Source organism: Bombina bombina, chromosome 1 (genome assembly GCF_027579735.1).
Source record: "Bombina bombina isolate aBomBom1 chromosome 1, aBomBom1.pri, whole genome shotgun sequence".
Lineage (NCBI taxonomy): Eukaryota > Metazoa > Chordata > Amphibia > Anura > Bombinatoridae > Bombina > Bombina bombina.
Window position 1 is genome coordinate 471,949,947 of NC_069499.1, and position 14,485 is coordinate 471,964,431.

The 14,485-nt window shown below is 35.0% G+C and overlaps 1 protein-coding gene across 1 annotated transcript in view; it reads right to left on the bottom strand.

The window, feature by feature from the left end:
* The window catches only part of PDE11A (phosphodiesterase 11A), a 1,463,629-nt gene that overhangs the window by 525,320 nt on the left and 923,824 nt on the right, over positions 1-14,485 (bottom strand). Inside the window, exon 7 of the mRNA XM_053698495.1 lies at positions 8,936-9,011. Within this exon, the coding sequence (XP_053554470.1) occupies positions 8,936-9,011 (76 nt within the window). The remainder of the gene's footprint in view (positions 1-8,935; positions 9,012-14,485) is intronic.

Genomic DNA, 14,485 nt, shown 5'->3' on the forward strand with positions numbered 1-14,485 from the left:
GAGGTCTGCAATCCGCCTGATCCTATACGATCAGGCTGATTGACACCCCCTGCTATCGGCGAATCTGCAGGGGGCAGCATTGCACAAGCAGTTCTGGTGAAGTGCTTGTACAATGTTAAATGTTGACAGTGTATGCTGTCGGCATTCAGCGATGTCTGTCGGACATGATACGCTACAGCGTATCATGTCGGACAGACATTGATAAATCAGCCCCCTTGTGTATGTTTTATGGATGAGAGATGAATTCAAACTCTGGATATACCTATATAACAAGACTTTCCCTTTACACATATAACTTAAAGATTGAAATCCTATCAAATCTGGCCCGTAACGAAAGAAACTATGGGCCAGATGTACTAAACTCCGTGCAGACAAGGTTCTCAACTTGAGAACCTGTCCATAGGGCTTTGTGGCATATGAGCAGCAGATCCTGCTCTTCCGCTGCCGTATGTACCATTACATACTCAAAGTAGTGTGTAATGCCATCCCCTTCACTCAAGTGACCAATTGTATGCGAGAAAGGCCTGTCAATTACCCGAGCAAATGTGTTCAGGGTGATTTCCCTCCACCAACTTAGAGGTGGTAGAGATTGTAAGAAGCAGCCATCTCATGACCACTGCTTCCTACATTGCGGGAAGCAGGCTTGCATTTTCGAACCTGCCCCACAAGTTCTTCAAAGCAGCTTATGAATCAGCTCTTTTTGTGAAGAATAGAAACCCACTGTAACCTTCTAACATTAACCTCCCCCCCAAAAAAAATCTAAAAAAAAAAACTACTCTAAAAAATGCCCTGAAAAGGGCATTTGGCTCTGCATTGCCCTTAAAAGGGAAATTTTTACCACTCAATGCTACCCATAGAAAATAAATTTGTGGTAATTTGAACAGCGTGCCTCTTGTAATATGGATTTGAGCGTAAAGAAAACCACAATCTTGTGATCGTGTTTATGCTCCTCATGCAAATGATATCGCTCCACAAGTAATCTAGCCCCTAATCGGTACTAAAGGTATACTTACTATACAACAAACTTCTTATTCAAGAAATATTTAGGCTACATGGGTTACCTGAATCCATGAAGACAGTTAGTTAACATCAAAATTCTGCGCAGCTTTCTGTGAGGAATAACATACAACACAATTGTCTACAGTATTTCATCGCCAGTCTAATGGCCAAACAGCGTTAACTAAACAAACACTGAAACAATATATTCAATGTTAAATTACTTATTTACAAGATAATTGGCATCAATATCTATCTCTACCAGAAATTGCTTATAATAATCAAATACATCAATCTATTAACATATCTCCATTCTTTGCCAATTAACCTTACCATTCCACCATACTTCATTAGTTAGTAGTGTTTTGTCCAGTACCAGGAGTGGAACAACACATAAAAGACCTTACGCAGATCTTCTCTGTTATGAAAAAGACTCTCAAACACTCAAAAAAAGTACATACCACATACCTTCTCCACAGTATAAAGTAGGTGATAAAGTATGGTAATCTACAGCCAATGTATGCCTCTTTTATTCTTCTAAAAAAATAGGGCCTCAATGCTTTGGTCCTTTTACCATTGAAAGGGTATTATCAACTTCAACAATGAAATTGCAGTTTCTGAAAAGTTACAAAATATACTCAGTTTATCATAATATTCTTATGCCCTCTCATCCAGAAACTTGAGCAGTTCTCCTGGCCCTGTTATTGTAAAAAAATAATATAGAACATAAAGTTCAGAATATATTAGATTCTATACAATGTAAGAACACTATTGAGTAACTCATCAGCTGTAACCCTTAATCTGCCCCCCCAATGTCGCCGCCACCTACATAAATTTATTAACCCCTAATCTGCCACCCCCAACGTCGCCGCCACCACTATACTAAAGTTATTAACCCCTAAACCTTTGGCCTCCCACATCACTAACACTAAATAAATATATTAACCCCTAAACCTAACCCTAACCAAGTCTAACCCTAACCCTAACGTAACCCTAACCCTAACACCCCTAACTTTAATGTAATTAAAATAAATCTAAATAAAACCTACTATTAATAACTAAATAATTCCTATTTAAAACTAAATACTTACCTGTAAAATAAACCCTAAGCTAGCTACAATATAACTAATAGTTACATTGTAGCTATCTTAGGTTTTATTTTTATTTCACAGCTAAGTTTGTATTTATTTTAACTAGGTAGACTAGTTAGTAAATAGTTATTAACTATTTACTAGCTACCTAGTTAAAATAAATACACATTTACCTGTAAAATACAACCTAACCTGTCTAAACTAAACTGCCAATAGCCCTTAAAAGGGCCTTTTGCGGGGCATTGCCCCAAATAAATCAGTTATTTTACCTGTAAAAAAAATAAACAAACAACCCCCCAACAGTAAAACCCACCACCCACACAACCAACCCCCCAAATAAAATCCTATCTAAATAAACCTAAGCTCCCCATTGCCCTGAAAAGGGCATTTGGATGGACATTGCCCTTAAGAAGGCATTTAGCTATTTTACATTGCCCAAACCCTAAGCTAAAAATAAAACCCACCCAATAAACCCTTAATAAAACCTAACACTAGCCCCCGAAGATCCACTTACAGTTTACAGTTTTTGAAGATCGGACATCCATCCTCATCCAGCCGGGAGAAGTCTTCATCCAAGCAGCAAGAAATCCTCAACAAAGCCAGGAGAAGTCTTCATCCAAGCGGCAAGAAGTCGTCCTCCAGGCGGGCAGAAGTCTTCATCCAGACGGCATCTTCTATCTTCATCCTTCCAACGCGGAGCGGTTCCATCTTCAAAACATTTTTCGCAGAGCATCCTCTTCATACAGTCCCAGCCGTACACTGAAGGTTCCCTTTAAGGGACGTCATCCAAGATGGCGTCCCTTGAATTCCGATTGGCTGATAGAATTCTGCCAGCCAATCGGAATTAAAGGGTAAAAAATCCTGTTGGCTGATCCACTCAGCCAATAGGATTGAGCTTGCATTCTATTGGCTGTTCCAATCCTATTGGCTGATTGCATAGCCATAGATAGGATTTTATTTGGGGGGGTTGGATGTGTGGGTAGTGGGTTTTACTGTTGGGGGGTGTTTATATTTTTTTTTACAAGTAAAGGAGCTGATTTCTTTGGGGCAATGCCCCGCAAAAGGCCATTTTAAGGGCTATTGGCAGTTTAGTTTAGGCTAGGGTTTTTATTATTTTGAGGGTGTTTTTTATTTTGATAGGGCTATTAGATTAGGTGTAATTAGTTTAAATATTTGATCATTTCTTTTTTATTTTGTGTAACAGTGTTTTTTTTTGTAATTTAGTTAATTGTATTTCATTAAATGCAATTTATTTAATTTTAGTGTAATGTTAGGTTTAACTGTAAGGCAGGTTAGGTTTTATTTCACAGGTAAATTTGTATTAATTTTAACTAGGTAGTTAGTAAATAGTTAATAACTATTTACTAACTAGTCTACCTAGTTAAAATAAATGCAAACTTACCTGTGAAATAAAAATAAAACATAAGCTAGATACAATATAACTATTAGCTAACTTGTAGCTAGCTTAGGTTTTATTTTACAGGTAAGTATTTATTTAGTTTTAAATAGGAATAATTTAGGTATTAATTGTAATTTTTATTTGGAATTATTTTAATTCTGTTAAAGTTAGTGGGTGTTAGGGTTAGGGTTATAAAAGTCTGTAGAAGCAGAAAAAAGAGAGGCGCCACACACAACGAGTCAGGATACTCACAAAATTGATGGCATAAACGTATGCCTCACTAGACAGGATGGGACCTTAGTCGCCCGCCAGACGGACCAATGGAAAGGTAGATCCGGAACTCCAGGGTCCAATCCGCAGCTACAGGAGGTAGAATCATCAGAGGAACGGGTAGCCCGTGATAGGACCAATTGCTGTGAGCTCTTAGTATGAGTGGCGGGTAACCGGACCAACCGAAAAACGGTATACACAAGAGCGGGGATATCGTAAAAGCTAATTTATTAAAATCACTGTTAAAACATATAATTTATATGAAATGACAACAGCAACGCGTTTCTCGACCTTCCGGTCGTTTCATCAGGCTGATTAGGGTTATGTTAGGGCTAGGGTTAGACTTAGGGTTAGGTTTAGGGGTTAATAACTTTAGTATAATGGCAGCGACATTGGGGGCAGCAGATTAGGGGTTAATATGTGTAGTGAGGTGGCAGCGATTTTGGGGGCAGCAGATTAGGGGTTAATAAGTGTATGTAGTTGGCAACAACATTGGGGGCTGCAGATTAGGGGTTAATAATATTTAACTAGTGTTTGTGATGCGGGAGTGCGGCGGTTTTGGGGTTAATATGTTTATTATAGTGGAGGCGATGTCCGGAGCGGCAGATTAGGGGTTAATAATTTTATTTTAGTGTTTGTGATGCGGGAGGGCCTCGGTTTAGGGGTTAATAGGTAGTTTATGGGTGCTAGTGTACTTTGTAACACTTTAGTTATGAGTTTTATGGTACAACTTTGTAACGTAAAACTCATAACTACTGACTTTCAGGTGGCGGTACAGATCTTGTAATTATAGGCTGTACCGCTCACTTTTTAGCCGGACAGGCAAACTCGTAATACCGGCGCTATGGAAGTCCCATTGAAAAAAGACTTTTTGAAAGGTGAGGTAGTTACGTTGCGTGACGGCCAAAATAGTGTACGGTACAGCTGTACCTACAAGACTCGTAATATCAGCGGTAGTGAAAAAGCAGCGTTATGAAGCTTTTTCACTCATAACGCACAACTCGTAATCTAGCTGAGTGTATGCTACTGTTTCAATGCAGAGACCTTACTGCTTTGTTTGCAGAAAAATGCAAGTAGAAAAATGTTTTTGTTCATTAAACTTAGTTTGATGATATATTCTGTGTTGTGTGAATATTTGATACTGTTTATAATGTTGTTTAGCATTTATAGTCTTCATTTCAAAGCTTTAAAAAGAATGTATTATAGGTTACTTACGTCCCAGGCCCCTCTCAAAATTGACATAACTCCCTCACTTCCCATTGACTTACATTATAAACTGAGTTTCAATTTACTACAGTTTCGATTTACAACCATTCCTTCTGGAACCTAACCCCGGCGTAAACTGAGGGCTACCTGTATATATATATATAATTATATATATATAGTTACTCGTGTGAGAGGAAATGCTACACTATGGGCTAGATTTCGAGTGGCATGCTATCTTTATCACGCAAGCGATAAAGGGTATTTTTCATTTCTTTGAGCATGACGGAAATAGCTTGCATATTGTGAGTTGAAAGTAAATGTGTTTGCTTGAGCCCAATCAAATTTAGCAAGCATCGGGTCAGTGCAACGTCAGAGCTCTGGTTAACTGTTACGCAAGACAAAAAAGTTGCAGAAAAAACATCAAAAATACATTTAAAAGTACAGTTACACTTATAATAACACTGTCTGATAAAAATATATATTTTTTTATAAATTGCATTAAAAAGTTATAAGGTCTCAGGCGTTGGAAAAAAAGGCATGCAAAAAGCTTAAATAAAGGGACAGTCTAGTCAAAATGAAACATTCGATTCAGATAGAGCATGCAATTTTAAACAAACTTTCCAATTTACTTTTATAATCAAATTTGCTTTGTCCTCTTTGTATTCTTTGTTGAAAGCTAAACCTAGGTATTTTCATATGCTAATTTGGAGGTCGCTTCTTATCTCAAAGCATTTTGTCAGTTTTTCAAAGATAGGCAGCGCTATGTGTGCCATATAGATAATATTGTACTCCTGTGGAGTTATTTATGAGTCAGCACTGATTGGCTAAAATTTAAGTCTGTCAAAACAACTGAATAAGGGGGCAGTTTGCAGAAGCTTAGATACAAAATAATCACAGATGTAAAAAGAGTATTAACATAACAGTGTTAAATATGAAACACTGGGGAATGGTTAATAAAGAGATTATCTATCCTTTTAAACAATAACAATTCTGTAGTAGACTTTCCTTTAAAGGATGTCAAGTCAAAATTAGACTTTCATGATTCAGATAGGGCATGCAATTTTAAACAACTTTCCTATTTACTTTTAGCATCAAATTTGCTTTGCTCTGTGGTATTCTTTGTTGAAAATTAAACCTAGGTAGGCTCATTTGGTAATTTCTTAACTCTTGAAGGCCATCTCTTATCTCAGTGCTTTTTGACAGTTTTTTTTACAGCTAAACAGCGCTAGTTCATGTGTGCCATAAAGATAATATTGTGCTCACTCCTGTGAAGTTACATAGCAGTCATAATTGATTAGCTAAAATGCAAGTCTGTCAAAAGAACTGAGATAAGGGGACAGTCTGCAGAGGCTTAGATACAAGAGGTAAAAAGTGTATTAATATAACTGTGTTGGTTACGCAAAACTGGGGAATGGGTAATAAAGGGATTATTTTTTAAAACAGTAAAAATTCTGGAGTAGACTGTCCCTTTAACATTCCAATGTTCTTTACTTACAGGATTATGACCTTTTTATTGTAAATATATATTTCTCTCTCCCTCTTTTTATATATATATATATATATATATATATATATATATATATATATATATATATATATATATATATATATATATAATATATATACCTATACCTGTATATCTATTCCTATAGACTTACAGGTATAAATATGTATTTTAAATTAAAAAGTTTCACACACACACACACATATATATTAGGGATGGGCGAATGTTTCGCAACATTCGAAAAACGGCACGAATTTTAACACATTCGTTCGTTCGAATCAAATTTCGAATGTTTACATAACATTCTAACATTCGATTTTCGAATGTTCAGTTTCGAATTTTACGATTATATTCAAAAATATTCTTTTCGAAAAATTCGAATTTAGATTGTAATAGTATTTCTAATGCTTTTTCTTTAAATGTAATATTCGAATTATGCAATATTCGAATTCGAAAAATTCGAATTTAGATTGTAATAGTATTTCTAATGCTTTTTCTTTAAATGTAATATTCGAATTATGCAATACGTGTATTCGAATTCGAAAAATTTGAATTTAGATTGTAATAGTATTTCTAATGCTTTTTCTTTAACTGTAATATTCGAATTCGAAAAATTCCAATTTAGATTGTAATAGTATTTCTAATGCTTTTTCTTTAAATGTAATATTCGAATTATGCAATACGTGTATTCGAATTCGAAAAATTTGAATTTAGATTGTAATAGTATTTCTAATGCTTTTTCTTTAAATGTAATATTCGAATTATGCAATATTCGAATTCGAAAAATTCGAATTTAAATTGTAATAGTATTTCTAATGCTTTTTCTTTAAATGTAATATTCGAATTATGCAATACGTGTATTCGAATTTGAAAAATTCGAATTTAGATTGTAATAGTATTTCTAATGCTTTTTCTTTAAATGTAATATTCGAATTATGCAATATTCTATATGGAAACATTTGAAATTATATATTTGTATCTATTTATGTATCAATTTACTAGATTCCAGCCCTACCACATGAACTATTGAACTTCTGAATAGTATTTGTTAAATAGAATGTTAAATTCGAAATTTCGAATGTGGACATTCGATATAATTATAAACATTCGAATTCGAAAGTGACATTTGAAAACTGTAAATAACATTCGATTTTCGAATTTTTAAGAATATTCGTTCTTATCGACATTCGGATTTAGAATTCGAATTTCGGTAATAACATTCGTTCTACATTTGAAAATCGAAAATTTACACATTCGCCCATCCCTAATATATATATATATATATATATATATATATATATATATATATATATATATATATATATATAGTTATAAAAAATATGTTTCCTACGTGAGGAACATAGGAATGTAAAATACTGTATGTGTAACGTGCATCAGGCTTTGCAATTTAGGACTTAGTGCACATGAAGAATTGCTATCTTCAATGAGCTTTATTGAAATATTAAATATAAATATTTTACTATAAAAAAAATAGTAAAAAAATATTTAAAATTAATATACATACTGGAAAATGTATAAATATATTCTATGGATTATTTAGAATATTTAACGGTATGTTCAGTGCTCTTGAAAATACACCATCGGGTTAGTGCGCAAGTATGGGTGTTATTTTTTTTGCAGTTTCCACGCTCTATTAAAGCCTATGGGAGAAGAAGTTAACATAGTTGCGATTATTTTTAGCGCGTGTCGGGTTAATGCTCGCAGAAACTTTTTACTTTGAAAAAGCCTGACTCGCAAAAATCTTTCGTCTATCGTAGTTTACACTTGAGCGGGAACAGATGTGGACTCCTTGCCCAATGTGCTTAGAGGGATATAACTGCACCTCACTGACGAGGCTCAAAGGAGGCCGAAACGATCATCTGGGGGTGTCACTTCCCTTGTTCAGAGGAAAATTACCTGGTATTTTGGGGCTGGACTGACCTTGTTAGGCAGATCAGGCTGATATACTTTAAAAGAATTCTCCTCTGTGAAAAGCAAAATTGGCTAAAAGAAGCTACTCCCATATGGTAGCCAGGCCATAGAACAAGCCACTGAGCTGTTGTTTGTCCCTGGCAGATTGCTTCTCTTTCTGTTTGTATTTGGAATTTTGGAAAATGTCAAGGGTGAGGTTTTTTGCCCCACCAACCCTGAAAATCATTGATGCCCTATTACCCCACTTCCAGCCGCTGAACTTGATGACTCCTTCTTGTACTATTCGTTGTTTATCTCACAAGTCTCTTTATTGTTCTAAAGTTCATATTTAGGACATGGCACTTCTTGATTATTGGCCAAACCAAGTACACTGAGACATCCGAACAAACAGCTTAATATTATGCATAACAACACTTGAATATTATAACCCTATGATCCAATATTATTGTTCCCCTAAATTAAACCAAATGTATTTTTTTTTTTTTTAGTTATGGTAACGAGATAGGAAAACTACAACAAACAAAAAAAACAACTTACCAATTATTTGATGGCTACTATTCCATATGGGAACACATAAGACAGATCGAATATGGAATCCTGAAAATTGGTCAGCCTAGAATATAAAGTGAAAAAGAAAGGGTATATCAGTACTTGCAGTTCTTTGTCTTTGTTTAAGTTATATAATTGTAGATTTGGTATCTCTTTGTATTATATAACATCAGTGATCACCTTCTGATTTGCAGTCTAGTGACTCATCCTAGGTCTTTATTTTAAGGAATCTGTCTCAAGTAATGAAAGCAAATTAATCAAGTGAAACTAAAGCAAATGACAGGTATAAAGGTATGTGTAGCATTATAAAAATACACAAGAATATTTACCTATTGCAAGCTACAATATCCCAGGGATAAATGCTTTTGGAAGGTTTCAAAACACTTTGGCAATTATGATAATTATAAACCTTCATGTAAGTAAATATGTAATAACTTAGCTACATTCTTTAAGGAACACAAAATCTAATGGGCAATTATAGACAACACTGTTCTTAAAAATAAAATAGACTTCTATACTTAGCTGTCATACTGCTTTGTTAGGAACTATTCTAACAAAATAATGGACACAATCGTTAAGTGAAAATTATCAAATGAGTTATCTTCAAAAACCCCATCAACGCCACTAAGTGTAAATTCATAAGGAAAGGTTGCAAATAACTTATACTCTTGATTCTGAGTTCTATGGTTAATGGCAAAATAACATTTGTGGAAACATTCAACGGGAATATATTTTCCCACCAACATGACAAAGAACTGGAGATTATTTTTAATGAAATACCACCATTTGAAAACATGTTAGTCCGCAGGACTGAACATTGAAGAGATCCTAGTTTGGCAACTAACTAGGAAAGATAAACCTGACACACTGTGCAGGGGGCACCTGCAGGGGGCACCATGCCACATATCAGCATTTGCCACATGACACAATGACACATGAGAATGGGGTCTTTGTTACGTCTGTGTAATGTAAACCTTGCTGGCCAATGACTTTACACTAGTGATTCTTTTCCTATCCTTGATGTCTACTGCTTAATTAAAGCACAACTCTACACCTTCAGGTCTAGGGACTTATTTTTACACATTAATTATTACTCACGAGCTGTGTACACTCTCACATTGGCATCTGATTTATGCATCTATCTGACATGACCCTCTACAGAAACCATACGTAACTCAGTTCTAATTGATCTAAAAAAATCATAATAATACAAAACATACTAGATCCTTTTATATTCAGTATGACTTTGAAAATAAGGAAAATAGATTAATCTAGTTTACTTTAATCCTTTCAATAAAATAGTTTTGACTGGTTTGTAGTAACAAAAGCCATGTGAAGAAAAGGTTGAAGATGATACATTTCTTCACCAAATCTACCAAATGTTCCTACCACACTAGTTTGAGTAGAAGTGAACCTGATGAACTAATAAAACGTATGGTACATCAAAAGTAGGGGGGATATTTATCAAGCTGTCAACCACAAATACGCTGGAATTCCGCACCGTAATTGTGGCGAGCTTGATCCGACCTAGTTATCAAAGCCTACAGACCGGCAAAAGTTGAAATCTGTGACATAACATATGATCCACCTGTCTCAATCCGACACGGATCGATGGTTACGTCATTACAGATGTTCCGAATACACATTTGGCACTATTTGATACTTTTTAAAAGTTATCAAATAGTTAACAGGTACGCTCGCGGCTATTCCGACCCAGCGTACCTTGTTTTCAATCTGCCACCCTGGAGGCCGCGGATGCCATAGGAATCAATGGGAATCTGAAAGCAGCGAAAGCTTATGTTTGATGCTGCCAGATATCCCATTGATTTCTATGGTAGAAAATAAGTAACGTTTACACCTAATACCCTAACATAAGCCTTGAGTCTAAACACCCCTAATCTGCCGCCCCGACATCGCCGCAACCTAAATAAAGTTATTAACCCCTATCCCGCCGCCACTAAATAAACGTATTAACTCCTAAACCTCTGGCCTCCCACATCACTACCATTAACTAAACCTATTAACCCCTAAACTGCCAGCCCCCCACATCGCCATAAACTAAATTAAGCTATTAACCCCTAAACCTAACAACCCGCTAACTTTACATTAAAATTACAACATCCCTAACTTGCATTTTAATGTAAAGTAAGCGGGTTGTTAGGTTTAGGGGTTAATAGCTTAATTTAGTTTATGGCGATGTGAGGGGGGCTGGCGGTTTAGGGGTTAATAGGTTTAGTTAATGGTAGTGATGTGGGAGTCCAGAGTTTTAGGGGTTAATACGTTTATTTAGTGGCGGACGGGTCCGGGAGGGCCGGGATAGGGGTTAAACATTTTAGTATAGTGGCGGCGTTTAGTGACAGCGTATAAATAAAGTTGGTAAAAATCTGAATAGCAGTGAGATCAATGACTGTTAGTTAACAACAGTCCGATGCTCATCACCCTGTACTTGGTGCGTGACTTTTTGTCGGCTTTTTTTTATAAATATGGAGATCGTATTCAGTTCCGCGGCCATGATGTTAGGGAATGTAAGGCGAGCTTATTGGTGCCGGCGAATGCAGCATAGTTGAGGCTTTGATAAATATCCCCCAAAGTGTCTACATATGTAAACAGACCCCCCACGCCCTCTTAAAAAAAAGGTACCAATTAAATAAATAATCTGAGCTAGAAACATTAGATGATTGGATAAATGATGACATAAATGAAGTCAGCTTCCACTAGCAATAAATTCTCTGGACTCTAAATAACCTACTTAGAAAGATCATGAAAAATAAGCAAACAAGGAAATGGTATTATAAAAACCTTATCCACAGCACAGGTGGAAGAATGGGAGTTTCTGAAGCTGCCTGTAAATGCTTAAAACAAAGCCCATTTTAATTGAGTGGAAAATTCTCAGTGAGACACTACAAAACATGATACCTCTGACTGTGTGTAGACTTCACTGTTGCAGAGGAAAATGATAATGTTTCTGCGTCAGACCACCAGAAACAGTGTCCTAACTGCTGAAACCTTACACCAAAAAAAATCCCAAAAACCTTTCTTGAAAATATTAGATTAAACGGGGGTGAGGCAGGTTATGGGAGCAAAAATTGAAAACCACTTCCTCTAAAATAAAGAACAAACAATGAAGGCATATGAAGCATATCATTGAAGAAAATATCACTGGAACACCAGCACAAGGAAAACACTGTGGGCCAGATTACAAGTGGAGTGCTTCACATGCCTTAAGCATTAACTTTGCTAAAAGTAAGCTTTTTGCGCACGTCGGGTTGCGCTCATATTACTAGTTGAAAGTAAACTGTTTTCACTTGCGTGCCGACGAGCGTAAAAAGTCAAACTTAGACTATCACATGCATATGGTCTATATTTGTGTACATATTTATGTATTTGTTTTAATGTGTATATATGTCTGTAAATACATATATAAATACATATGTACACATATATAGTTTTATATACATACATCTTTAGACATGTATATGTATGTATCTCTATGTTAATGCCTTTTTCCTGCCTTTTTTTCCCTAAAACCTGAGACCTCATATATTTGAGCCCTTAAAACTTTAGTGTGCAATATTTTTTTGATTTTTTAAATATTTTTATTAGATGGTGTTATTATGAGTTTAAATATACTTTTAATGTATTTTTAAAGTGTTTTGTGACACTTTTTTGTTTCTCAAAACAATTAACCAGAGATCTGAGGTTGAGCTAACCCGACACGCGTTAACTTAAATTGCGCTCAACCGATCATGTTTACATTCAGCTTTTAATACGAGCAAAAAACCTAATGCGCACAAACAGCAGCAATGAACCCCTTTTCACTTTCAGGCAACTGTTAGCGCACCACTCGTAATCTAGCCCTGTATGGGGGTTTTCACTAGCATCTTATCAAAGGAATGTCCACAATCCAATAGACCCAGAGATGACTTAACAATAGTAGTGTGTGGTAACATTTCAGTCTTCCAGCAATGTAGAAGGTAATGGCTTGAGATATACAGCCACTAACTGGCATTACGGTCCTGGCATTTTAGAGAACAATATCAGTTTCATGGGGCTGACAATACTAGAAACAATGTAACATACATTGAAATGTATTTTTTTATTTAAACTTTTACAATTTTTAAGCAAAAACCCACTACAGATCAGTAATGCATAAAAGCTAAAGCATCACTTAAAGGGACAGTCAAGTCCAAAAAAACTTTCATGATTTAAATAGGGCATGCAATTTTAAACAACTTTCCAATTTACTTTTATCACCAATGTTGCTTTGTTCTCTTGATATTCTTAGTTGAAAGCTAAACCCAGGAGGTTTATATGCTAATTTCTTAGACCTTGAAGGCCGCCTCTAATCTAAAAGCATTTTGACATTTTTATCAACTAGAGGGCTATAGTTCATGTGTGTCATACAGATAACGTTGAGCTCACTCACGTGAAGCTCCAAGGAGTCAGCACTGATTGGCTAAAATGCAAGTTTGTCAAAAGAACTGAAATAAGGGGGCAGTTTGCAGAGGCTTAGATACAAGGTAATTACAGAGGTAAAATTTGTATTATTATAACTGTGTTGGTTATGCAAAACTGTGGAATAGTTAATAAAGGAATTATCTACCTTTTTAAACAACAAAAAATCTGTTGTTGACTGCCCCTTTAAATATCCCTTTAACCAGCAATCCCTGATTGCTTCATAAAAAAATACAGTCAAATTCAAGGGGCAAACGTGAATTTGCTCCAAAATAAGCTTTAAAAAACTGTGACTTTAATTTCTTTAAAAAGTCCAGTGCTCAGCCTCACAATCAAGCAAATTTACTTCTTGAATGCATCGCCTGACATAACCAGATCTGACATTTTATCAGAAGCAAATCATAGTTCTGGGGGCATGTTTGAAGTTCATTGTTTTTAACTTGACTATTCATTCGTAACACAATAAATATTTCACAATATAGCTTAAAACAACATTAATTCCATACATGTTTTGTGCCATGGTGCCAGTAATTTGATGATGTGTAAGATTATTGACCCCTTGGCTGCCAGAGAGATCTGCTGTGCTTTAAATTGCAACAAAGAAAATAAAACAAATGGACAATCCTTATTTTACAATGACCTTGCCAAGGATAGAAGGCAAAGACTCACGTTTCTTAAGCCTGTAAGACTATCATTTCTGCTTATTTTATCATTTCACACATATAAACACAGATATGTATGTATATATATATATATATATATATATATATATATATATATATATATACACACACTTTGGAGCTCTTTCCACTCAAATACCTTAAAACAAGATAAAACAATTTTAATATGTTATAGTGTTTTACTGTGTATTTCTGTAAATATTTTAAATTCTAATGTTCCTTACATAGTAAAAAACATTCTTAGTAGTTTTAAATATATATTCCCATATATATCTGTATATATATATATATATATATATATATATATATATATATATATATACCTGTATATATTCATGTAGATATATATGTATATATATTTAAAAATAATTTTATATATATATACTGTATATATATAAAAAGA